The sequence below is a fragment of the Apteryx rowi genome, unplaced genomic scaffold (assembly GCF_003343035.1).
Source record: "Apteryx rowi isolate R43461 unplaced genomic scaffold, aptRow1 scaffold_505, whole genome shotgun sequence".
Taxonomy (NCBI): domain Eukaryota; kingdom Metazoa; phylum Chordata; class Aves; order Apterygiformes; family Apterygidae; genus Apteryx; species Apteryx rowi.
Genome location: NW_020450767.1, coordinates 1 through 27,844, shown reverse-complemented (window position 1 = coordinate 27,844; position 27,844 = coordinate 1). Strand labels below are relative to the sequence as shown.

At 39.6% G+C, this 27,844-nt stretch overlaps 1 protein-coding gene across 1 annotated transcript in view; it reads left to right on the top strand.

Annotated features, from left to right (window-relative positions):
- The window catches only part of TMEM65 (transmembrane protein 65), a 41,216-nt gene extending 22,727 nt beyond the window's left edge, over positions 1–18,489 (top strand). Inside the window, exons 3-8 of the mRNA XM_026079938.1 lie at positions 7,070–7,114; positions 9,225–9,292; positions 10,568–10,622; positions 12,139–12,181; positions 13,553–13,658; positions 15,267–18,489. Coding sequence (XP_025935723.1) covers positions 7,070–7,114; positions 9,225–9,292; positions 10,568–10,622; positions 12,139–12,181; positions 13,553–13,658; positions 15,267–15,362 — 413 coding nt within the window. The 3' untranslated portion in view covers positions 15,363–18,489. The remainder of the gene's footprint in view (positions 1–7,069; positions 7,115–9,224; positions 9,293–10,567; positions 10,623–12,138; positions 12,182–13,552; positions 13,659–15,266) is intronic.
- Positions 18,490–27,844: the final 9,355 nt, after the last annotated feature.

Here is a 27,844-nt window from a genome sequence, read left to right as displayed (position 1 = left end):
ATTCCCTGACAGATACTTGCCCCAAACCAGAAACGCCCAAGAGAATTCATTGCTGACAGAGAAGTGTTAACACCTCATATTACTGAAACACAACTACCAGCATATGTTTAGATGAGATTAATTCCACTCTCATGTTAGCCTAAAATAGTTATCCAGTCTCGTTTCATAGCTAATGGGGAGAGCAGTAATAATCCCCGGGGAAGATTTGTTCATCCCAAGATAGAAGAGTTTGCTATGCTGTGTGAGCGGTGTCCCTCTGTTACCCCATGGTGTGAGCTGCTTCTGCAGCCACTGCAGTCCCCAGCCCTCGAACACGGGGGTGAGGAGGGAGGGCAGAGCCCACCTCCGCTGCTGCCCGTGGGGATTATGGCTCGGCAAATGAGTCTGCCTTTTTGAGGCAGTCTTGACTTTGTGAATGACTCGCTCATTGGGGAATTACTACAGCCAAGTTATTTTTTGGCATTACTCTAGCACCTTCTCGTTTTTGATTTCTGTTAAATAATTTACATCCATTCRTGTCTGAATGCACAGATCAGAAGACCATGTTATTGTTCATGTTCGGATTCCTACAATGTTATCTCCCGTGTTTCTGGTATTTCTAGGTAAATACTTCAGCTGTTTCTTTCTGACATTTCTCTCTGAACTAAGCAGCTCAAACACCATACTTCTATCATTACCCTGCATCTCTGTTATAAACCACAAGCTCTTTCTATGTTGTCTTCATTTTAGCTGAGTTAACCCTCTCAAATCTTGTAGCAACCATATATTTTGCAACTGCAGTTTGGGACCTTGCAAAACAAACCACTACAAATCATATTTTGGCATGAATCTGYTTGGATGGAAATGAAAGGCTGAGTTTTAAGTTTATAAGGTGCTGAAATAAAATTGGAATGGATCAGGAAAAGTCCTAGTGATGCAGACAGTGATTTGGATTTCTAGATACCTGTTTTCATTTTATGCTTTCTCTTAGACTTCCAGCCTGGTTTTCCCACCTTAGGTGTCTGTGCTTTGGCAGCTGTCTTTAAAATGCTATTAATGGCGTATCCCTTTTTTGGAAGGGCTAATAGGATAAGTATACTGCATACTCTCATTATTTGATGATGAACATCCAATAGGCACTGAAGAGAAAATTGAAATGAAGTTCTATGATATTTAAACCTATATCTCATGAAAAGTATGTTGCTAAATGCATCTGCTCTATACCACTAGGTCAAGTGGTATAGAGTAGTTATATCCCCACTGTTAGGTGTTTGGTTCTCCCCCCTTTGGAACAGACTGGCTGCATCCACTGWATGTGGCACTTGGCCCTGGCTCTCTCCTGGGGCCTACGGCTGCTTGCCTGCTAGGAAGTGTTCCTGGAGTGAACTATTCCCAATGCTTGGTCTTTAGACATAAGAACAGCTCCAGGTAAAGGTGATGATCTGTTCTGTTATCTCAAGATTTTTGAGGGAGGGAGATGGGACATGATTGTTGCGTAATTCTCTGCAGTTTTAGGGAGAGCATAAATTATCCTTTAATCCCTGTAGTGCCATGTCTGTATTTATGCAGAACATTTTTTTGGACACAGTTATCTTGTCACTGGTGGTAGAGAAAAATTATTATATCGTGTCCTCTGTTTATTCATCGCTTGTTGGCGCTTTGCTAAGCTTTCTTTTTTTCTGTGCATGTGACTGAACTGGCTAACAGTAAAGCCTATATTTAGCACTGTGCGGGTCAGCATCCTTTCGTGCTTTAATTGCTGTAGTAACAGGAAACCATTTGTGAATTATAACAAGTGATGGAGATTTTTTTTCTCTGCTGTCAGCTCATGGCTTGGCTGTTCCTGTATGGAATATTAAGGGAAGCCAATTGAAAATCAATGAACATGGTTATTCAGCTTTGTGTTTTGCTGTATGCACTGAGGTTTTTGCAGCTTTTAGTAAAGCTTGGAGGAAAAAGAGGAACAAAGAGGGATGACGTTGTATCTTATGAGATTATTCCATGAATAAACTCCTACCTCATAGTCAGAATTCACTCTTAAGGATCCATCTCTAGATACTGAAGAAAGCAATAACAACTATCTTATTTCTGTGCTCCAGTCCAGAATTTGTCTCCATAAACCTTTATTCTTTTATGAACACATCTGGAAGGGAGTACAGCATAGACAAAAAATTGCTTTGATCCCTTGTTCTGTGTATGTGAAGCCATTGCTGTCTTCATGAAGTATATCTGAGTGATTTGCTGGAATTGCCTGGACAGGCAGGTTGGACAACGCTGATGTTCTGGACTGATGGATTTGAGGCAAAGCCCTCCTTAACTTCCAGATGAGAGACTATCATTCAGACTCTGCAGTAGGCTTATAATGGATCATATTTTTCGTATTCTTCCCCCCTTACCTTCTTACTATTCATTGTTAAACCATTATTCTTAGGAATTCAGTCTTTATTTAAAAAACTTTATAAAGCACACTTCTCAGATTCTTGCGTTAGATTTAAGTGTTCGACTGTAGAGTCTATCCTCCTAGAGTAGCCCTGGCTGTAGAACCTATTATCACTGTCACTTGTGTTTCCTGCYCTGTGATGACCGTAATGGATTTAGCTGTAAAATCTTATGGCAGTGTTAGCTGCAATTTCAGTRGTGTAGAAAATGCATCTTTAGGTTTGCAAGCGTCCTTGTATTTCAGTTACTAATAAACTGATAATTCAAAAATTAATGTTGATAACTTTCTGGTTCTTTTTTTAACCAAATTCCTGAATAAATATCTCTTCTCGTTACTTGTTGATCACTCTTTCATCAGTTAAAAATAATAAACTTGCAACTAAATTGTAAGTACCATCTGAGTTTAAATTGGCTACATTCAGCAGAGTTAATTTAACTTGCTGGATTTGGCCCAACTTGTGGATAATGTTATTTATGCTGACAGTTTCATATTCCCCCTTGGGTTTTATCTCATCCACTATTTAAAAAAAAGGGGGAGGAAATGTGTAGTTAACAAAAGTGATACTATAAACTCAAAAAGGATCAAGAACAGATTTAAGAACCAATTCTATTTTTTTTTTTCCTGCTTCCCAGACTTTGCTAATTCAGGGCTTGTGGCCTGTGTTGCACTTATACCTTGGTTTGTAACTTAATTTAGGGTTGTGTATGCCAGTTTAAAATAAAAGTATTCCTTATTCTGTCATTTCACTTTAATCCTTGTGCTATAAGTTGAATTCTGGTGTCTTGTTCAGTGCTATGCTTTATGAAGAGCTGGTGAATGTCTGTCTTGAAATTCGATACTGGACTACTTTGTTCCTCCCCGATGTTTAAACTCTGAAGTGTTGAATTCTGAGTGAATTCAGTTAGTTCTTGAAACTGAGTTTTRCACTTAGGTTTTTTTCTTTCCTCCAGTAAAACAAGTGAAGGACATGTTTCCTTTGCTGTGCTCTCTGAAGATTTTTTTTTTCCTGTTTTTGCTGAGCCTTAAATTCAAAAAGCCAGGATAGCATCCTATGAACAAATTGTGAAATATACTTGGGAATAGTGTATCTAGAGTTTTAAATTGTTTTAAAGCATTTTTTTGGGTTCTTCCTGAAACACGATCCCCTTGTGACTGCATATCTCGCAGGGTGTTAAAGTGTGTAAGGCTTTAAAGAGATGGTATTGGAAGTGATTCTATAAAAATGCTATTTGCTTTCATGCCATGGTGCTTATTAGTTCTTTCTTTAAACCTTTTTTTTTTCCCCCCAGTCTGCCAGGTTTAAACTAAGCCTTGGGTTCTGAGGGTAGAGCTGAGCCCTTACAGCTTCGTGCGCTCTAACCTTCCGTGCTCTGCAGAGTCGTGTGTGAGACCACCTTCAGCTGTCAGTGCTTTGCACGTAAAGGTTGGCTAGAGCGCTCTCCAGGGGCCAGGTTTCTCCTTGAGCCAGGTCTTGTGCTGCACCTACCCTGTGGATAAGGCCCTGAGCAACCTGGTATGGTTTGACCCTACTTTGAGTGAGGGGTGGGACTAGAGGTCTTCTCCAGCCTGAACTACTCCATGGCTCTAAAGACCTGTGTGCCCTGGCTCAGGCAAAGAGGACTTCAGGACTGGAGAGTCCCTCTCTGGAGTGCTCATGGGGTAGACCTCTGCTTGGTTACTTGAATTTCTTCTATCAGACTTCTATCCCCATCTCATTAATGATCCCAGATTGCTTTTTTCCCCAGATTATTTTTTTTTCTCAGCAATGAAGGAAGCTATATTTTTGGGCACATTTCTGGAAGAGTTAAATAGCAAGACTTCTCTACAAAACAAGGTTTTTATGGACACGGCAGGAAGACACCTTTACCCAAACAAGCATTCCCCGTGGCCAGCGTTTAGATGAGAGGAGTGTGGTCTCTGCAGTGTGGTGCCATTAACTTCCATGATGTTGTCCCTAGGGACCTCTCTTCAACATTTATTTGACTAGTGTTGATGAAGGAACTGCTCACCTTAGGTGCCCTGCTTTGTGAAACGGGTACTCTATGGGAATCCCGCACTACTGAAACAGGTTATGTCAGTGGTGAAAGAATTTGCTCTTTAGGAAGGTTATGTTTGATCCCTTGCTATTTTCTTCTACCTCGCACCAATTCATCTCTCCTCTGCCTCTAAAATAGCGTCACCCAGCCTCCATCCTATTAAAAACTTTCCAAGATAGTCTTTGATTTATATGCCAAAGTAGGAAGTTTATATCCCTTCCAGTTAATGCGGCTGTTGACATTCCCATTATTCATAGAGCTATTTATTTATTTATTTTTACTCCTACCAAGTGCTTGTCCTCAATTCATCCTTTTAGTAATAAGTTTCTAAAATTATGCGCTTTTTAACTTTTTAATAGCTTTTTGGCTACACTGAATAGAATGTAATTATGTCGAATGGCATGTGCTATCAAACACAGGATCGATTGTAGTTAAATCGACAAGGCTCGTGTACTAAAGCTTTGCAGTTTTGTGGAAYAAAACTGAATAGGCTTCTGTCTTCTGTATTGGTACCCAAAATATTTCACTTGGGAGTTACCTAAACAAACTGCATAGGATAACTGCCTTTTAAAAATTAGGACAAACTGTGAAAAGATGTTATGTCCTCAGAAATAAAAGGAGTGTTACTTGGAAATTTGTGTATGCTGTTGCAGATTTTTATCATGAAATTCTTGCTTGTGGAGAACTAGACTTGAAAAATAGATGATACTTCCCCGAGGATGGTTTCGTGGTTGGGGTTAGAAGCAAGGAGCCYTAGTGATCAATGTAATAGCTTCCCGCTGGAGCAGAGCGCTCTGGGAGGCAGCACCCCCTTATGCCTGCATTCGTGTTTTGTTTTGTTTTTTTTTTTGCGTTTTCATTCCTCTCTCCTCGGCATCCTACAAGATGGAGCAAGAGGATGTTGTGAGAGCTTTGTCAGGAATTGGTGCCAAATCTGGTGGCGTTGGCTTAGGTTGCCTGGCTGCCCTCAGGGGAGCCCGCCTGCAGACAGGTACAACGACGTTTGGGTGGGAGGTGGGTGCCCTCCCTAGTGCCAAGCCCTCCTGGACACAAGCTGAAAATTTCAGCGTTGCTTCTTCTGGCAGTTGGACACAATTGCCTGTAGCTGGGGCAAATTGGTCCTTACAGGGCTCCCATCTGCTAATTGGCAGGTCGTTGGCTCTTCCCTCCACTTGAGGTTTTAATCTGGGAATTCCGTAGCATTTTCTATTTAAAAAAAAAAAAAATGTATTTTTGTGGTATTTAGGCTGTACTTCTCTCACTTGCATGGCCAGTACAGTTGGCTGTTTCTGCGGAGCTTAGATATTATATCTTTCTGGCAGGTGGAGAAAGCAGCTCTTGCGTAGCTGTTAAAGCTTGAAAGGTTTTATAGTTTAAGACCTTAAATTAGTGCAGTTCTTTTGGAAGCCAGTATCCTGTTTGGCTGAATACTGGTRTCATGGTCTAAACTAAAAACCAACCGACCAAAAACATCAATTTAGGGGAATTTACAAGTTACACCTTTGCAATAGCTTTGAGTATACCAACTCACTTGGATGCTGTGGGGATGCTCAGTCTAATCTGTGTGGCTCAGATGTGGTGCAGACTGTGCCTGGATGATCGACAGCCTGTCTTTGTAGCGTTGTCTTTTCATACTAGCTGCTGTAGTAGCCCCGAGTACGTGTCGAAAACCTAGGACAGTGACGTAAGCTTCCCGATTATTTTACGGGAGAACCTTTGCCTGTAGATGTTGCCTGCTCCAAAAATCTGTAAGCTGTTTGTCAAAAGCTCAGGGTTCATTGTGCTGGAGGATATTGGGGCCACTTCTCCCCCCGCCTCTCCTTTGAAGAGGGGTTTTATGTTTGGCACATTAAAAAAGCTAAGTAGGTAGCTTGGTTCCTCCCCTATGCCTCAGAAATTTGCTGTGAAATGGGCRCCTGTTGCCGCTGCCTTCTGCGCGTCACCTATCGCTCAGTGAAACCGCATTAGCTTCCTATGGAATATCCTGCAGGGCTCAGGAAGGGGGTCCTTGCCCTAAGCTCTCAACGGTTTGAGCCTAGGATACCCGAAACGTGCACCAAGTGACCAAACTTGGTCCGCTGTGATTGAAACCAGTGGTCTCTAATGTCGTAGTATTTCTCTTTTATTCTCGCACTAGCTAATAACAGATGTCTGCTGTCAGGACAGAAATAGTAGGGGCTTTTTGCAAACTGACTGGAGGAATGAAGGTTGTCTGCTGCCTGCTTAGAGTACCTCTAAAAACAAATAGTAAATTACTGTATTCATTAGATGCCCTTTTTTCTAATTTTAGTGTGGTTTTTCTAACTTTCTTATTAAATCCAGTAACAAAGATGGCTATTGGGCTGTTCTAGTGTATAAGCTGTTATTTTGCATAATCACTTCTATTTATAAGTTTAATCTTGTAATATCAATCTGACAGATTTTTTGGCTTTTAATATCATGTTATCTAATATAAAAATAATATAGATATCTAAAGCTTTTGTTCCTCAAATTTGAAAGATATTAATCAACATAACTGCTTTTTTGCCTGCTGGTAATTCTGTAAACTCATATTATAATAAATTTAATTTGTGATGAACTAGCTAACTTTCTGATTTCATTTTGACTTCTCTAGAGAAGTTGGAGGTTGCACCACCATCTCCGGGACAGCTGAGACATGGTAAAATAAGAATGTCTGTTGAATGTAGTTCAGTACTTGTGCGGTCTTTGTATTTGAATTGCTTCATCTTTTCCTCCTACAAGTGTTACTCTCTCCTCATCCCTATAGTACAGAGTAGTAGATGAACAAAAGCAAGCACCTACAATCACCTTGCCATCTTTATTTCATAAGACCTCAGGTGGAGAGAGAACAGGACTGGGACTGAAAGCCCAAAGGAAAGAACACTTTTCAAAGCCAGTAGCAAAAATTACTTTTTCTAAGCCAGGCTGCATTGATGCTGCACTAGTGTGTGCGGTTTTGTGCATTTAAGCTTAAAACTACTGACTTGCTTCTAGTCACATATACTTTAAGTGGACTGAGAAGTGATATAAAATTATAGAGAACCTGGAAATAGGTTTGTCRTTCTTTATAATGCTAAATTCTGACTCAATTTCCAAATCAATATATTTTTGTGTTTTTAAGCTCTGTCAGTGAGCAATCATTTATGCAAACCTTCTCCTGTTCTGGGTATCTACTTTTATTTTTGTGTGTTAGTCACTGGAGTTCTGTTTACTCCGTGGACTCCAAGATTCTGTCACCTTCAGTCAGAATTTGAGCCCCCCCTGCAGATCCACAGTTATGTACACAAATCTGGAAAACCGGTGACATCTTTTTGTGTGCTTTTTTTTTCCTTTTTATCTTTCTGCAGGTTTTTTGTCCTGCTGTAAATAATTTTTTTTAGAAGTCCACATATTACATGCTTTATTCTTCTTATCTTTACATTTAAGAAAGTGCTTATGCTCTTACAAGGTAGYTTTGAAAGTCCAAACATGTTTTGGTTCCTGAGCATGAAAGATCTCTTGAAATGTGGCTTTTGCTTTTTTATGTGATCACGTATTCATACTGTCTGTGGGAAGCAGAACCAAAAGGAAGAGCCACCTGTTTCTTTTCATGTGACCGTGAAGTTCCTGCATGTTCTTCTCTTCCTTCTTTGTRTGTTTGCAACTGTGTACATTTATAAAATGTGGTTGTTAATCACATCTGAAGTGAAAAAGCTGATATATTTTAAAAGTTGAAAAARTGAAAAGAACTAATTAACTAAAAATTCAGTTTAGAAAAGTAGTCTGTCCTTAGTGCTGTATTTAGTCTTATGATGCTAGCACCTTAAGACTCAGCTGGAGGCAATGCCATGCAAATTCCATAGGAAGTTTATAAGCTAAAACTTGGGAGAGAAAATGGAATAGGACAAAAGGAAAGATACAGTATCACTGTGCTTGTTGTCAGAAATTATTCAGACCTGTATGTTCCAAGTTGCTGCAAAATAAAATATTTTCAAACAGGATTTATTTGGAATTTCAAGAACGAAAAGATGCATGAAATAAAAGATGGATCTTGATTCTTTAAATAATGTGTTGAGGAGCCTCTTCAAGTCTAATTGTATTCAGCATAGTGCCCCAAGAAAATCAAGATACAGAAGTTTTGGGTTCARTAGTGAGATAACTAACACATTAGTGAAAACCATCTTAGGAGCATTTGCAGGCTTTGCTGACGGAGTCTTTGGGTGTACTCTGCTTTATATGATAAGAACTGCCTAGCTCTAGGTTATACTCTTAAAAAAATAAAATAAATGAATTTTTAGGAATGTTTGAAGAAGATGGATCTCTTGCACTGGGATAGAGAGGGAATTGCAGAGAAAGTAGGGGCTTTATTTCAAGCTGCTTCCTAGAATGAGAGAAGAATGCAAAGAGTCTGAGACAGAGTTTGGCAATCTTCTGTGATACTGCAGCGTCAGTTGGAAGGATTGTAAGTAGTATCAAATTTGTGTAGTTTTAAATATTTCTCTTATGCACTAGCAGACATAGTGGCTTCCATCCAGAATTTTACAAGTATTTGTGAAGAGTAAGTTGGTTTAACTGGTTCTTCAGAAGCCATTAATAACACTTAGATGTAGCAGAGGGTTTACCAAACCTGCTAAAAATAAAAACAGGTTACTAACAGAAATAGTAGGAAAGGGATTTTCTGTGTGTCATCTTTGTTTCYCTTAAAGGCAACTGCCGTTTAAACTATGTCAGTTGTTCATGTAAACTCTTTTATAGATATTTATTATCTCTTTGTTACTTATTTCTTTTAGTGTTCTTCCACAATGCATTACCTTTTGTAGGGTTTGGATTTTTGGATAACGCAATTATGATTGCTGCGGTAAGTTCATTTTTTTGCTTCCTTGATCAAGTCAGCATGCTTCATCATCTTCAAGTGTTTGTTGTGCTAACTGAGCAAATGAGAGCTTCGGGAAGAGTCCTTTYCCTCTGCCTTAACACGCTAATTTCTATTTTAATTTTTCCAGTAAGAAAATTTCCATGCTTTATTCAGACTTTGCAGAATGTTTTCAAAGGAGTGTTGTTCCTCCTGAAGGCGAGCACTATAACAAATTTTACTGGATTGAAAAGATGCTTGCTTTTTTTTTTCCTCTCCTAATTTGTGCTGTAAGACACACTTATGATTGCGTAGTCAATACTCTTTTGTTTCTTCTTACTGGTAGCCAAATGTGATTATAATGCATTGATAAGCAGGTCTTCAGCGTTCTTTACTAATGTGTTCCTTTGTTCTGGGCGATGCAGGTATTGTTAGTGCTGGTGCTGGTTTGTATTGATGTAGCCTGGCATTGCTGAGCAACGCTTAAATATTTTCGTGTTCATTTGGAAGATGAAATGGGCTCGTGGGACAGGAAGAGGAGTAAAAGCCAAAGATGCTGTTTCTTATGTCGAATAGTCATTGACACCCTGATCTTAATGATAGGATAATTCAAGTCGGAAGGGACCTCAGGAGGTCTGTAGTCCAACATCCTGCRTCAGGCAGGGTCGACAATAAGGTCAGACCCGGGTTTTGAGCCTTGAAAAGCTCCAAAGATGGAGACTACACAACATCCCTGGGCAACCTGTTGCAATGTTTGACTGCCCTCACAGTGAAAAAATTTTCCTTATATGCACCTGGAACCTCTCTTGTTTCAGTTTATGCCCGTTGTCTCTCATCCTCTCGCTAAGCACCACCGTCTATCATCCTGCAGTTCACTGTGATTTTCTGTTTCTTTAGCTGAAAAGATAAGGAGGTATGATACTGCATTTTTATTAGTTTGCTCAGTATTTGTAGAAGTAGTTTGCTTTCTCAACTGTGCCTTCAGCTAAGAATTATAGTGGGAAGGTGGTATGCAGAGATAGGAAATATTGTTTTGTCCATTAGGTGGCCATTATGAGAGGATATATAATATTAAAACAATATGTGAAGTAGGCCCTTGTTCTAAGGGGGGAGATATATGCTGGGAGGATAGGATCTGTGCAGACCTGTTAGAAATAACATTCATTTATTCTTTCAATTTTAACATAAACAAGTAATAAGTAATACTTAGGCCAGTGGAAGTGGTATCATCCACTTTAACTCCAAATCCCTCAAATAATGAAAAAAAATCCTATTTTTCAGGGAACCCAAATAGAACTGTCAATTGGAGTTGTCCTAGGAATTTCAACTATGGCAGGCAAGTAATAAAAATGTAACATATGTAGACTAATATGGCACATGTCTCTATTTTAAGCTGAAAATGGGCTACGGGGCTTGAAATGGCTCTGGTCTTACAGCTGCCCGTCCTAACAAAGAAACCACCTTTGGTTGAAGCAAGGATGTGTTCCATCTGCAGAAATGGAATTTCAATTCAAATCGCTTTTGAAATGCTGGCTTTTGTTGTGATGTGGGGTGGTTTTGTTCTGTTTTTGTTTTTTTCTAATCCAAAAATTCAAATCCTGGGTCACTTGGAAAAGCATATCTAAGTTTCTGTAATGGAACTGCTGCTGCTGTTTGTTGGGCGAGCTGCTGTTTGCTTGCAGTGCTAAGGGAAGATCAGTGTTTGGGGTCCCTTTACCGCATTGTCCCCTGTTCTTGGTGGCTTCTTTGCCTCGGTGTGATACCATGCAATGGCACAGAGGCAGCCTTGCTCTGTCCCTGTGCCGAACCTGCTCAACAGCTTTGCTGTATCCGCAAGAAAGGCGTGCGTAACATGAGGGACAGAAACTGCTCAGGGACAGCAGAAATGTGCTTATGTCTAGGAATGCCAGGCTTTTCTGGTCTTTGCTAGGGAGCTAAGTGTGGCTTCGGTTTTTTGTTTTTTCCCCCCCAACTGGACATCTCAAATGTGAAGGAAATAGTGCAATAAAATGAGGATGTAGTGTTTTACGTAGCAAGTTTTCCGCTGTGTCCTCCCTGCATCTTTGATGCTGGGTCTAAGTTTAGTGGGAAAAAGACCAGAATTTTGTTGGCTAAAAAATTTTGTGCTTCCTGCCCAAGCAATATACCAGCTGCAGGTGTAGCACTGGTCTGAAGCTCCCTAATTGCTTAAATGAAAGTTTGTATAGCAGAACGGATTARCGGTTTGGAAGTTTGCAACCTCTGTTGCAATGCAAGACAGTCACAGGCAGGCTTATCTTACTAAGATCTGCTGTGAAATCATATATTTTAAGAATGTAACTTTATAAAGTATTGCGTATTCAACTGCATGTGCAGCACTTACTCCTAAATTAACAGAGTTCATGGATATCATGCCTGCTTTTAAAATATTTATCAAAGTTACATATGCAAGTAACAGTTCCTTGTAATTCCAGTGGTTTTGTGTCTCTTCAGGCACTGGAAGGTGTTCTTTGGTGTCCAGTGTTAAATGTATGAAACCGGCAACCGTGTGTGGCCGTTGTTATCTTTGATCTGAAAAGCTGTTATTACCAGTTTCCMGGTGTCACTGTCTTTTTGTATTCACAAAGTTTTCTTAATATAAGTTCCGAAAAATAGTTGCACTTCCTACTATTGTTAGTCCTACTGCAGTTATTACAAATTGTAATAAGGTTAGAAGACTAGCTGTAGAAAAGGAGCTTTTAGTCCCTTATGCAACATGTACTGGTAAGACTGAGAGTCACTTGTGGGGGTTGTTTGTGGGTTTTTTTGGTTGTGGTATTAAATAATACTTTTTTCCCTTTCCCTCCCCTTCTCTTTCCTTTTCCCCCTTCCAGCTGCTGCTTTGGGAAACCTTGTTTCAGATTTAGCTGGACTGGGGTATGTCTGAACTTTTTCAAGAGTATATTGATTTCTTGCTGCTTTGAAAACAAACTAGTGCTGCTAGTTGGTGCTAACAAACTTGTACCATATAAGCTGTTGAAATTCTTTATTTTTTCCCAGCTCTTGAATTGTGCTTCAGTAAACCATGTGACTGTAGAAATGGTTTCTGTCTTTGCAAAGAAAACATTGAATTATATTAATTGTTGAGGTTAAAATTACAATGTTGTAATTTTGAAACAGAGAATAGTTCTCTCACTATTCCAATATATTCTGACAAAATGTATTGGGGAAATTACATGTTTTAATTGATAAAATTGGGCATGGCATTTAATCTGATTCAATGTACTCAGTAGGTATTGCTTGCTTGTAAGGAAGTACTGGGAATTTTGTCATTAAAAAGTGTGTTTGTTAAAATGATGTGAGCCATTTGCATGCATTTTTTGCACACACATGAAGGAGAGATTGATAAGAACATCATCTGAAAGCTTGGCTCTGAAGTCACTGAGTTTGAAACTCAAGGTGTGTTAAATGTCTCTAAGTAGAAGGTGAAAACCTGTGTTCAGATACGAGAAACTCAGTTTAGCTTTCTGTAGTCCAACACCTTTTCAAGAAAGCCACACAGCAGTGACTATAACTTTCCCTAAACCCCAGGCTCTGGACCCTAGGAGGACACATATTGCAGGAGGATTCGTTGTGTTCTTGTCCAGTTGTACTGTTCCCGTAAGCGCTTGCTCCCAGTCATTCATCGTCAGAGATGGGGTGCTGAACTGGGGGCCTTTCCTCTGGCCCCCTATGGCTACTGCTATGAGCAGCTTGGGAAGTACATTTTTGCAATAGAATACACCTTTTAGGGTGCAATATRTTAGGAGAAGGAAACATTTTCAGAGCCAGAAATACCTGTCTATTACTAATAAGCGAATATGTGGCACTTGAGCTCTTTTTCTATTAAAAAGAGATGCAGCGAATTACTTTTAAGTTTGCTTAGTTTCCACTCTAATTTTTTTTTTCTGCGTATGAGAAAGCTTATTGCTGAACAGTGTGCAAGTGGTGGAACACTTTCTATTGTAAAAGTTACTGCAAGCTGTGCTAAAACAGTAGCATCCAGGCTGGTTGTGTCTTACTGCTTAAAATTCTTCTGGCAGTATTGAATACTAAATTAGTGAGAAAATCTTAATKAAATTTACATTTCAGACTTAAGTTCACATTTTGCATACTTTCCTGTATTTGCCTTTTGATGGCTTTATCATTATGTATACTGAAGGAAAAGCTATTCATTATTGAAGTTCAGTGCTTCAAATAGTTTGAAATTCTCACTTGAAGACATTTTTAGATCCTAAATCGTGTGTTCTTGTTTTGTTGTCTTTCCAGTCTTGCAGGTTATGTAGAAGCTTTAGCTTCAAGGCTGGGTCTGTCAATTCCTGATCTGACACCCAAGCAAGCTGATATGTGGCAAACGCGTCTCAGTGCACACTTGGTAAGTGTCCTTTCAGAATTATTTATGTGGAACTTCGTCTTTTTCTTTCCTTTTTACTAATATTTAGTGATAATTTTTTTGGTCACTTTTGCCCTTAAATACTTAATGACCACTACAATTTTGAAGACTTGCTGGAGGGTTTGACTATGAGTTTATGTCAGGGAGCATTATGAGACTGGACTGTGGTGGTGGTGGGTGGTTTTTGCATGAGACAAGCCGTGAGTGACTGGTAGCATGGATAATCTCTGCCATGACTTGGCATATGCTGTGCAGATCCCTTGGTTGAACTCTAGCTACAGTGGTAAGATAGTCAGTTTGAAAGTTAGGACAGTATGTATGTCTCATCACCCTTGACAGTTTTATTCCTATATATTTTGTCAAGTGCTTATTAGTAATATATCCGTACTAGTATGTATTAATTTCTAATATTTTATAATTAGCTTGGATATGAAATTAACTTTTATCTGGATAAATTACTATTCAAGTAATACTACTGAGGTCTACAGTAACTTGCTTAGTTATGGGACACTCATCTTGTAGATGCATTTTCATGATTACTTCATTAACATTTAAACATTTTAACAGTCCCACTTTAGCAATGAGAGTTTATTTTTATACCGAGTCACTCGTGGTTAAATAAACACTACTATGTCTAGTGTTGAGATATTTCTTTCACTTTGCAAGAGTGAAAATTTCTGGGGGAAAAAAAATCTCTTTGCAGATTTAAGGGAAGAGAAGTAACATTTGCTGAGGAAGGGTTCAGGAAAAAAGTCTGCTTTTACCAGTGATATATCAAGGCAGTGAGCGGGGAAGAGGAACTAGGCATGTTGTGAGGTGGCTGCCCTTTAGTCTCTGTCTAACATTTGGATTTTCTCAGTGGAAACTGAGTCTGTGGCACAARTCTCGGTCATTCCAGTGCAGTTCATTCACAGCCCTTCTCTACACAAAGGACTTTTGAGTGTCTTAGCCTATATGCTCCATTTATTTATTTTTTTTTTCTTTTGTCTTTTAAATACTTACCCACTATCCTACCTAAAGCTTCTCAATACCATCCACCTACTGCTGGTAGAGATGTGGTTTGGATGTTGCCTTTCTTACTGCTTTTGACCTTTACATCTAGGTCAATTGTGAAATCTTTTCCAGTCTATTTTTTTTGTCTCTACCTTGTGCCCTTGCAAACTGTCATGCTTGACATGACAGTTGTTCATGGCCTTGTTGATAATTTGCATTACCAGATACAAGAAGATACTTTTTATAATTGCACCTTAAATGTGTTTTTGCCTGCCCTGTCTTCCTGGCCATTTTACTGATGCTTTGAGTCTTGGTCTCCTCCTTTACCACATGTGCAACTCTTCATGGGTCATGCCTTTCGTCTTTACTCAGAGTTATCTTTATCACAGCATATGCTGTTTCTGATCCTGTCACTTTTCCGTGTACATATCTGTGTCCCTCGTAGCTTGTGTTTGTAGTCTGCATACTGAGAAAAATGTGGCTCCCAACCGAAAGCTAGAAAGAAGGGCCTGTATTCCTGGTTGTGGGGGTACTACACAGAAAATAAGTAACAACCGTTCTGTGAGAAACTTGTTAATTTTTTCCCCCTTTCTCTAGGGTAAAGCTATTGGAGTGACCATTGGCTGCATTTTAGGAATGTTTCCTTTGTTGTTCTTTGGCGATGAGGAAGAAAAACTGGAAGAAAAAAATTAACATTTTTACAAGACATATACAAATGTAAACTAATGTACCTCAATTATTCAATTATGCTGTCRACATTTAGGAATTAACAGACAGTAAAAAAATGTATAGACTTGGGAACAAAACCTTCAGCATGTCATTTTATGGAAACACTAATTTATTGTGGCTTTGTCGTGTTCAGTACTTCTTTTTATAAGAAACCATTTAGCTTTTTATTTAATGTAAATTTTTGAAGTGTTTTCACTTATGGCAACAGATGTTTACCACTTCCCCTTTTGACCTTGTTCTTTAATGGATTATTACTTTAATAATCCACCATGGATGACAGTATCACTCTTGAGTTGCATATTGGTTGCTTAACAGTTGTAATTGCATGGCAAAAATTTCACTGCTGTTCATCAGGTCCTTTAATGCAGATTATTAAGGGGGGTCAGTGGTAGATGATTTGAAGTCAGCAAGATGACTGGTTGCCCCCTCACCAGCCACCATTTTACACTGCCTTTAAAATAGATATTTCAGCCATCTGCTACAGTCTAGTTTGCATTTCTTTACAATTCTTGCTACTTATCTTCTGAGATCATCATTTAAATGCCTTGACAAGGTAAGTGTTTCCAGTGTAGTCTCTTTACCAGGTTCATTTTTTAGACTGGTGTTTTAACACCTTCTATACCTTCATGTTCATGCCTCTTTTTCCATTATGAGCAATATTTTGAGAATTCAGTTGAAGTATCCTTTAATTTATCTTCCTGAGCTTTTTAACGTGGTTTACAGGAATTAAGACCTCTTCCTATTTCAGAAATGCAAACCACAGCATTATTTACTGTTCTGTATAATATAAGGTGCGAGTAATTGATATAGGTGGACAAGGCTRGGGAACACAAGGTATGAATAAGTGTGGGCATAGCGAGTTTGTAATAGGTGGCTCAAATGAAATGATGATAAATAACATCAGTCTGGATCAGAGGACCTGATTTGCAGAATATAACTTTGTATTTAAGATTAAACCTTTGCTACTTTTTTGCTGTGAGACATTTGGTAAGAAAAGAAATGGAGACTCGGGGCCTTTTTCCTTTTTTGCCTTTTATTTTTGCAGTCTGTCTTGGTGTATCATAGATCTGACAGTGCAGTCATAATTGTGCTTTTTTTATATGGTCATGAATGAATTAAGATTATAACTATCATGTTGAATGTTCATAATATTTCAGGATCTGACTTGCCAGTAGTATAATTCTAAACTGATGACTGTTGATTACAGAGGAGAGGCTTTCTTACTTGTCTGAATACCACTTGGAAAAGTTGCTAAAAATGAGGGGCACAGCCAGGGCACTTTGAGGGTCTTATTGCTAGAATTATTAACTCTTTTCAAACCTAGAAAGAAATGTTTAAAAAAAAAAAAAATCCCAACATGCATATTTGTTTTACGGAGCTGATTGCTCTCTCAGTCATAAATCTGACTTCTGTTCTYATTTCCAGAAGCACAGTAACAGCAGTACTGAAACTTTAACACCAGTCTTTAATGAAGGTGACAGTTGCATCTGTTTTTGAAAAGCAGATTTTGTAAACGTGCAGTGAGTAGTCCTGATAGCATGTACTGTTCTTTGTAAGTTAAACCACGGCAATCTGGACCAAACTGTAAAGTTAAAGAAATCTCATCTAGGCAAGAATGGAACATGAATGCTTGCATTTTCAAAATTGGAAGCTTAAAAAAAAAAAAAAAACCTGCTAGAAAACAGTGCACTTTTTCCCCAATGGATTGCTGATTGCTGCTGTTATACAGTACTTCAATAGTCAGGTTTTTACAGCATCCACACATTTCTCTTGCCTTAAACTCTAACTTTTCTTCTGCTGCATATGTATCTTTGTTTTCTGGTATGTTTCTATTCAAAGCTGTAAGTATTTCCCTTTTTTTTTTTTTTAAGTTAGAGTACACATTAGAACAACTTTGCATAGCTTTTTTTGTAGCTGTAAATACAGTAATACTAACACTGCCTCCCATTAAGATACTGGCATCTTCAYTGGAATCTTCCAGCAATGGCCAAACCTCTGTTCTTCGCTGTTGTATTAACTGGAACACTATTTTCATCACTTTTGAGAGCTCGTAAGAACAATCAGAWAGTTAAGTGTCAGCTGTCATAGTAGTGTTCATTTTAGAAAGGCTGTAGGAGAGACTGTACTATTGTTTAATGGCTTGTGCATGTAAATCAAGTACGTTTTTGTTGCTGTATGTCAAACTATTGTACTGCAACCAATGCTTTTAACAAGAAACAATGAACTAAAATATCTTTAAAGAAATTAATCATGTGTTTCCTTGTTAACTGTTTAGCTGACCACAAAAATGTGGAGGGCAAGTGACACATGGTAAGAAATCTTGGGTTTTTCAGGCTGTTGCTTGATGTCATAGTCGTGAAAGTGACTCTTTGGGTCTCGGTGTTGGACAAGCATGAAGAAATAACTCATGATTTGAGTGGAATTGTGGCTGTGCTGGAGGCTGGGAGAAAGTGCTTGCTGGGGCCAAGGTGCCGTCCTGTATACAGCTGGGGTAGCGTACTTTGCCTACAGGATCTACTTTTGTATGGATGTGGTATTGCTTCATGTGAAATGGAAGTGCCTGATCTGTAACCTGAGTCTCCTGACAAGGAGGGTGTGTTTTTTTTCTGGGGTAAATAAGTGAAAGCAATCCCATGCTCTGGATATGCTATTTAAAACACAAAATTGAAAGACAGAGCACTAACAGATTCTCTTCTTTGCTTTTTGTTGTCTGTTTTCTGTTCTCCCTYCCCAATAAAAGGAAAAACCAAACACGACCAGGCTTATTCAGAGACTTCAGTATTACTCCACTTTGTTTAGTCTATCAAGTATGTCTTGTATCAACAGGAAATTTTCATGTTAAAGGGCTGATAGACCTGAAATTATGTTTATTTTTGCAATTCTGTCTTTTATTGTAACTTAAAATATAAATGTATTTTGACTGTATGTTAACTCTAGGGAGGGAGAAAAAGCAAGAACATGCATCTGATAATGTGGTTACCCAAATCTTCTCACCAATATTTTCATCGTTCATGTACTTTTACGTAAATTATTTGAATTCAGACAACATATTTTGTATTGTCTTCAATTAAATTGTCAAACTTTCTGTAAACTTTTGTACTACAGCAAAGCTGTTCTGTGTTTCTTTATTAGACCAGTTGCTGGAGGGGAAATGTTAATAATATCCTGTGGGTATTCAGCCTCAGTTAACACAACAGGCATTTATTACAAAAGTTATAGGAAGTCCCTGGTCACTTTGTATGCGGTACCACTGTGAAGTAGTCCACTTCTGTCCTCCTGATAATTCTCTCCGTGCTTGGAAGAGAACAACTTGAACAATTAAAATGTTTGCATGGTAAAAATGGCAGCATTTGTGATTAATATTAGTCAGAAGTCCACCTGCACTTAATCATGTATAATAACTGAGTTTTGTATCCCAGTTAAGCCTTTTGGACCTCTCTATTGAACTTTGGGGCTCTTCACTTGTTTCAGTGCTTGGTCAATCCTTTTCACAGATGGGTGTCTGTAAACAAGAAGATGAGTAAAGCATCTCTATATTGGAATGATGGTCTAATCTGGTTTTGACAGCCTGTGTATGTTGGCCTTTATTTTTACTTTATTCTGGTTGCACTGTATAACAGAACTCTGCWTAAGTGCTGTTCATATGGTCTATCGCACTTCCAGCCGACATGCTCTCTCCCTGCCTGATGGTTTACATGCTTCAGTGATAAGCTGGCAGAGGGGCGCTGTATAAACTACAGACCTTAATAATATTGAAGAATTATTGTCCTGCTCTGAGAGTCTCATGGCTCTGTAACATTTTAACTTGAAATATTAACAGACTAGTGAGAGCTAATCCAGTGTGGCAGTTATGCTCTCAGCACCAGTTCCAGCTCCTGTTTTAAATCTTTTATTTAATGTTTATTGAAGTCTTACTCTTGCCAGGACCCTTGGTGTTTGGAGTGTTGCTTCAAAACAGTCTTGTGTGGAGGGGAGGGAGGATTTTGAGCAAACTAGAATTTAAAAGCCAAGTTAAATGCAGAAGGGTTGGGTGGAGTTTTTTTGGTTTTCTTTTCTTTTTTGAAAGACAACCCCCCTCCCATTCAAAACAAAACCCACTCTCTGGACATAACTGTGCTCTTTTGTCCCCTCCCTTCCCTCTCCCCCCCCCCCTCAACTGGGTGGATGTGGTCATTAGGATTTGAGCAGGGCAGTCTTTGAGCCTCAAATGTGTAATTCGGAACAGTTATCTTGGGTAGCAGCAGACAGTGAAGAGTGCTGGCATGTAGTATGGTCCCATGAGTAGATGATGCCAAAATAAGGCCTCTTGCAGCAGCATGAAGAGAATTGTCAAGAAACATTTACTGTAGAACAGTTCTTCACCTTAAAAGTCAATAKGTGTCTAAGCAGCTGGCTTAAACGACACAGCTACGAATACTACTTCGCAGTCTCATGAGTTGCTCCTACTGCCTTTGGTAGTCAGTGGTCTTTTGAATAAACTACTGCAGTGATGTGATTTTTTTCTTGTGTATGTGATTTGTAACAAAGAATATGTGCATAGGTGATTTGTAAGACATTGACAAAGTGAAAAGCAACAACATTAGCTATTTCCCAGTATGTGGCATCTTTAATGCTTTGGAGCCATCACAGAAAAAGAGAAGAAATAGATTCACTTGATTAAACTCTGACCCAACTGTGTGACCCAAGGCAGTTTGCGTGCCGTTGTTAATGAGAACTATAGATGCCTGCGAAGATAAGTCCCATCAGCCTTCATGATGGCATTGCTGTCTGTACCCTGTCAATTACTGTGCTCACTGAGCATGGTGGCTAGAGGCACTAATTAATGATTACCAGTTTAAAGGTTCTAGTTGTTTGGTATCAACTTCAGCAAAGGTAAATGGCACATCTTGATTTCCTAGAACCTTCCCACAGCAGGTTTGGAGGTGAGAGGGGTAATGAATACCATTGTATTTCCATAGCATTTCTACAGTTAAACAGCCTTGGTGGTACAGAAGAAGAGAATGATTAGGTTGCTTTCTGACCAGCATTTTCCCATATTAATCATTAAAGAATTTGGAAGAGGAGACAAGTGCCTCAGTGTGATAAATGTGGTTTTGTTTTTGTAAGAAGTGAGCTGACCTGTGCTGCTAGAGGACAGTCTACCCCTTACATTCATGAGTTATAAAAAGGAATGCTTTATGACTATTTTGACTGTTCTGGGCAAGTCCAGCTGAAATACTTTTGGCATTCAGAAAGTGTAATCCCCTTCTTTCTTTTCCCCATCCCCATTTTTCTCCTAAATATCACAGAGTACAGTACCGTGAATAACTTTAATCCAAGTGGGTGCAGAGCCAACAGTAGCTCATGTTGGATTCTCCTTATGCATGCTCAACAGAAATAGCTGGCCACTGAGGCATCTTCATTGGTCTTCTCTGGATGAAGCTGGCTTTAGGAGTTGGAAGGAGTTGGCCACTTCTGATGGAGCCTGGTACTGCTCCCTGTCCCCAGTCCCAGCAAGAATAAAAATTGTTGAAGTTGCCTTGTACTGCCTTCGTCTAAACTGAATTGTATTCATTTGAACTATTTTTCCCTACCACAGCATGTATCTTCAGGGATGTCCTGCACTTTCAGGAATGAATGGCAGCGATACTGTGCAAGTTTCTAAAGCCAGCAAAATTTTTGCCTACAGGGACTTCCACGTTGGCATCTCTGTTAGTTATCTTTTGKTTTTTTTCTGGGTTGGTTCTGAATTTTACCCTGCAGAGGTCTTTGAAATGAAGACATCCAAAGGTGTAAGTATCGCTGATGGCTCAGCTGTCCCTGGGACTGAGTCTTGTGAAGACTTTATATCAGACTTTTTGCTACTTTGGGAATTAAGCTCATACAACATAAGGCAGTGTCTTCCTTTGATGCCTGGAGCACAATTTGAAAAGGAAACCAACAATTTTTCCTTAGGCGCTCCAGTCCCTCTCATGGTAAGAGATCATATTTTTAATAATGACATTTTAGAAGTCTGCCCTTTCTGGCCAAAATCAATGCCTCCATACAAAGGTACAGCATTCAGCCAAACTAGTGTATCTGTGGCCAGTAATAACACCTGATGGTCCAGACCACGCAGCACCCTTGAGCTCATGGTTACAGAACTGCTCTAGAGGCTTTTCACTGTGTTCTCCCAGCCTCGTGTGGTGAAGTCCTCTAGGTGATGCTGTGGCTGTAGCTGCATTAAAAGATTAGGAATGTCTTTTCTGACCCTGTTCTTGGAGTCAAGTAGACTCGACTAGAAACTTGGATCTCCCTTTTGTGAATTACTGCTTGTGTTCTCAAAATCTGCTCATGGTCCAGGCTAGAGCTGGCTCTGCCTGCAAATGTTAAAATTTGAAGTAAACAGCTAGTTAGTATTTGGTGAATGGCTGTCCTTTTTGAGAAGTCAGAGCACTGTTCATGTTCGAAGTGGGATCTTAAAATCCAAGATTTAATAGTAATTTCACTGAGGGTGCATCTGACATCTGTTTTCACCTTACACTGGGAGTTAATGAACAGAGTTTTACATGGTTTCATGTTTGAGAAGGGCACTAGACAGACACTGAGCTCTTCCTATATCTATCAGCCAGGTCCAAGGCATTTTCATAGCTCCCTGCTGCAGGGTTCTTTATTGTAACATCATGCCTAATATCTATTTGTGGCTGTTAATAACAGTTCCTGCTGCAAGAAAGGTTGGGAGCATTTGTGTGTGCTCACGCAAAGACTAAGCTGTTATAAAATGTCATACCCATTTTAAATTATTTGAGATTTTAATCTGATGCATTATCTGTCCATTTTGTTTTCTTTTCTTGATTTTGTGCTTTTCAGCAAGTGTCTTATTTATAGCCTTGTTTATGAAAAGGGCTTTATGCTTTTGCCTGGAGGGTGTAAGCCCTTCCAAAACTGTGATTATTTTTTGCTTGCCAATGACAAAGTTAAGAACCTGTAAATAGGCAGATTCTTTCGCAGTGGTTGATGAAGTGTATCGAATGGGGCCATTCCTCGTTTTGAAAACATGTATCCTATGAATAAGGCTTGCTGCATTAGACCTACAGCTGCCATTGCTGTTGGGAAGAGGTTGCCTTGAAGAGAACTGTAGTGCAAGACCATGGAGCATGTTCTTGTCTTTGAACGCTGCTGCTTCTTAGATTTGCCATGGTGATCTGTTTGCAGAGTGGTGCTGCTATCTGGTTTTTGCTAAAGATGGCTTGTGTGTTACATCCTGGTAGGAATAAAGAGGAAAGGGAGGGGAATGGGACTCTGTTGGGTCATTTTCCCTTTGTGGGAATGCATGGAGGATCAATTAGAAAAGAAAGCAGGATTTGAGGTTTGCATTCATGCTGCTTCCCCACTGTTTTCTGTGCTTCTGAGTTCTTTTAAGGTCCTGGGAGATTGGAAGAATGAGCTGATGTGGCGTCCCTCTCCCAGCATCGCTTTTCTGTGCATCTTGGCTATTGAGCTGCCAATAATCCCCGCCTAGAGGCAACTCTCAAAGGATAATGATAGTGAAATACTCCTTTTTTTGAACACAGGAGTGCTAGAATAAGAGAATGATTGCAGGTGGCTTATCTTTGCAATACAACTGCCTGGTTATCAAAGGCTACATCAAAAAACAGATCTCGAAAGGGAAAGGAAAGGGAAACAGCCCATTTCTGTGAAGTTTCTGCATAGACTTTAATGCAGTTCTGCAAGTGACTTCTCTGCCCGTTGCCTGGTTTGTCCTTGTTAACTGCTTGCCCCACTTGATATGGGAACAGCCAAGGGTGGTGTTTTTCCTCCCTGCACCCCTTTTTTCCCCTCATGAGAGCACTGGAATTGCAGGGCTGGGAGCTGGGCTCCATCTAGAGCCATTACTTGTGGAAAATACCCCAAGAGCTAGTAATGCTGTGAGAGGCAGTTTGATCTTGATTTACAAACTCCTTCAGCTGCTTCGTTAAAACAGTCAGACAGTGGGACAGTTCCTCTGGGAAAAGAAATTATTTTGTTGGGTTGCATAAGTTTGTGCTAAGGGTTATTGGATTGGCAGGCTTGAGGACCAGGGCGGTTGCTCGTGTAGATATTAAAAAGAGATGGAAAGGAGTCTCCTCCCTGCTCAGGACTACACTGGAAACCATAGCATCTCTTAGGATAACCATCTGCTTATCTCTGCAGGAGATTAATGGGTTCTGTATGAGCTTGCAGATTACAAAGTCCTGGGCAACCCAAAATGCAGTTCCACAGGGCGTTTCTACAGGTCACCCAGGTGGCACGGGAATGTGTGCTTGGGCACCCATGAACTCTGTCACTCTCGGATACCCTGCGGACTTCAAGGCTCAGTTTTCATACATGTTTTGGGAATTCCTGACTATATGGGATTTCTCTGACTAAATGTAGACTTTGATGTTGTAACTGGACATCTTCATATCACGTGACCCCTCTGTGTAAAATAGAAACCAGCACTTATTTTGTCTGATGTAACTGAGCTCTCCATTTCAGGAGGAGATTGGTCATGCTCTGCAAGCACCAATGTATCTCTGTTTGCTAAAAAAGAAGCCTAGAATTAGTAGCTTAGACTCAGAGGTCTAGAATATAGATTGGTGATGGTAGGTGAGGTGAACTCAACTGTCTTCTCTTTGTGCATCAGGTGGATTTTTTGAGACTTCTGTAGTTTGATGGCTGGTACTTTTGTGTTAATATTGTGCTTAGTATTTAAGCAGAAGAAAACAACAGCAGACGAGAAAGGGTCAGCAATTTTTCTCACACCCCTTTCCTCTTCTCTTAACTGATGCTGGAGTGGGTTGGCTCGGGATGTGATCAACATATGGTCTCTGGGCCAAAATACAATGTTTATGTTAATCCTTACTGTCTTCTGAGGTTCTCTACACCACACTGACAATTTGGAGTGTGTTGTATTGGTTAAAACTGTTTACTGTTGTAAAGAAAGCTGAGAACTTTAATTGCAAGTGGAGTAGCACGGTAGTGAGGGGGATGACAGGCAAACAAATGACTTCTTTTGAAACTTTCCAGCAGGGAAGAATCCCTCATTTCTGGCTGATTGTTCTCTGTGACACTCCATGTGGGCAGCAAATTACAACTTTTTGTTTTCATTTCAGCTGCTGTGACACACGCTGCGAGGGTCACATGTCGCACAGCAGCAGGGCTCTTTGGCTCTCTGTTGTAAATTACTTTGCCTGAAGAACGGAAACTTGAAATGAATTATTTCCTTGAGCCGTGTGAACTATGGCCAACAAAAACATGTAGCATGCTTATAACTAACATGTTATTAAATCCTGTCAGCTTGGCGTTGCTGAAAGTTGCTGTAATACAAGGTGGGTCCAAAGAAAGGCCGATGGTGTGTGGTTCTGAGCAGCAAACAGTGTTGCTATCAAAATTATTGAAAGTTCTGGCCTGAAGAAACATGAAGGTGTGGGTGAATTTTCTGTAGCTGCCCCTCTCATTGCTGGTTCTTAGTTGCAACTCCTGCTCCTTCAGTCATCTGTGGTTCTCCTGCCATTGTGGGACACCACATGCAACGAAACAGCGAGAAATATAGTTGCGAAAGAAGAGAGGTCGGAAGGAAATGAACTCTCTCTTGCAGAGGTTCAGAGAAATACAAGAAAAGGTATTCATTTCATTAAAATATCTGGAAAAAAATGACAAAAGCCGTTTTTCATTCTAAACCAGTATCTTCCATCGCAGCAATCCCATGTAAGATGGAAGGTGGCGGTTCTGTGTTCCTGCTGATCAAAATCGCTTTGGCGCAGGTCCTATACTGACTTGACTGATTTAGGCTGATGTAGCAGAAAACAGAAGTGATGAATTTTGCACAGATTTTTTCTTAATCATTTTATTTTCTAGTTTGGTAAATCCTGATCCTCCCCATATGTGCAATCAGTCTGTGACAGAGCAGCAGTTGCTGTTTCTGTTTTTGTACTTGTCATTGTAAATGATTATTGAAAACGATAGAGTATATTTTTGTTACTGTGTGCTAAAATAGTACTCAGCATGTTTTTGAACTATTATCATACTGTTCTTAGGGGGATAAATGCTGTTAAGACAGTGCCATGTGTAAACAGTCTTTTTTCTTAGTTGGAACCTAAAATGGGAAAAGTTACTGAAGTCTAACTTTATTTTCCCCCTGTGAAAGTCTAACTTTATTTCCCCCCCCCTCCTTTCGCGACACCCCCTTAATGGTAATCTGTATTTTACTTATATTAGGTGATAGTAATTGATTAGAACACTTCTCTATTTATTTGTTATGTGGCTCTCTCCTTAAAATACTTTACAAGTCACAGTGGAAAGTACAACGGTAGCAGCTTGTTCTTTGTGCAGTTACCACACTGGTTTCATGTTTGTTTCTGTAGCTACTTCTCCCTGGACTAAGCATGCAGCATTCTCTTGCTTTCTGTTGTGGCACTGATTTTATATACATGGTGGTGGTGGAGGGGTCTGAATTTTATGGCGGAGACTTTCTCGTGTAGTTTGCTACAGAAATAATCTGGACTGTCATCAGTTCATGCAAATCAGGTTGAAAGTATTCTGTTGAAAGCCCTTTAAGTAAAAGTCTCCAGGGTATGCCATGACTCACTTCTGTGATCTGGTCTGGTGCGGTAATGACGCTATGCTTTAGTACCTAATTAGGAGGTAGGATTTAAGAAATCATCTGATCCAGCTCCATGAGTTTATTATTTGGGACTGTGACGCCCGTGTGCAATTGGTAAGACTGGGTACAACCGCACAGCAAGCGAAGTCTTCAGCTTGCTTTAGCGCCGTAACACGCTGTGTGATAAATATATGTGCTATTGAAAATGCCTTAGACTAACGTGTTTGACATGACATTGAAATCAAGCCGTGGCACTCTGTCTGCTAGCGGAAGCTCTGTTTGCAGGCAAGGGCTGCTCTTCTACTGCTCTGAGATGACTGGCTCCCAGTCAACAGCTAAACTACTGCCCAGCTGTGAATTGGGAACCAGTTACCCTAGAGTGCTGCCTGCCAGAAAACACGGGCATAGCTCATGCTACAATGCCGAAAGGTGCATACAAACTTTGTGGATTAGTGCACATGCTGCCAAGAAGCACTGGTTTAAGAAAATACCAGTCTGTCGCAGGACAAGCGACATCATGGTATGTCATGGTTTATACCCTCTGGTTTTCTGTCTGAAACCTTCTTTGACTCAGTAACATTGTGCTTTTTGCATATTTATCTCGCATCTACATCTAATCTTGTTCTGCGCAAACTTCTCTAGTGTCTTCTTTCTGATATGTTTATAATGGGGTGATCGCTCTTATTTCCTCCAGATTTTAAGAAAATGCAGGTTGAACAATGGTGGCCCAGAGGGTTAGAAAAAAAAGTGTAGGGGAGTTCCTGCAAATTTTCAGCATGCTCTCCTCTTTGCCTGGATGCTTTTGAGATGTGTAAATGTTAGAAAAAGAAGGAGGGAAAAAAAAAAAGTAGTTGTTGATACTGAATGACTCTTCTGGCTGCATTTGGCAGTATTTTATCCAGGATGTTACAGGTGTGTGTATTCCATGATTCTTTAGCAAACTGTAATCTACAGTTTTGATATATTTTGTTTTCAATAGTTTCTTTTCCCCTAATCTCCGTTTGTAACTGTTCACCGCTTTGAGTTAGTGTTCCATGGTGCATCATCCTAAGTAATTCCTCCCTGTCTTTGATATATTCACACTAAAAAATATTCATATATTGCAAAGAAATCCCTTCTTTTAATCAATCTTTGCCACTGTTGAAATGTACTACTCTTTTCTTTGTCAGTTCTTCCAGCCCCTTAATCCTATATAATGCTGTCCTCTCTGCAAGTAAGCAAGCTCCATTTACCTGTGCTTAAAATCACAGGATGGAGCGTTTCAAGGATTGCCACAAGACAGCTATACAGAATAGGAGAATTTTACTGCTTTTACTTTTCCTTCCTCCAAATATTACTGTCTGTGCAGCCAAAATTGTGTCAGCCTCCCTTACTGCACAGCGCAAATGTTCTTCATTTTCTCTCTCTCTGGTGCTTCCAGCCTTACTGACTTCTAACACTAAATGGTTATTTCCATTTTTTCCTATGTGTACAATTAGATTTTAATTTGTATTTAAAATGTTTGAATTTCCTCCTAACTGCTTTGAATCCTTCTTCTAGTATCCTGGTATTAGCAGAAGTGTTAGCAGTAGTTGAGGGGAAAAGTGTATTGTTTCTTAACATTAGTATTTTGTTTATTGTCTTCTAAATGTCAGTTATGTCTAAACGTCTTTATTCTGAGCATGTGAGGAAAGGAATTACTGACCACCCGTGTAAAGAATACCATCAACATTTTTTTGGTGTTTTCTCCACAATCTTTCCCTCTCTCTCTTTTTTTTTTTTTTTTTTTTGCATTTTTGCATGATTTTCAAGAACTGTTAGATGTTCAGCCCACAAGAGGAAACTGTCTGGTTTTGCTGACCATAGAAATAGTGAACCAATTTAC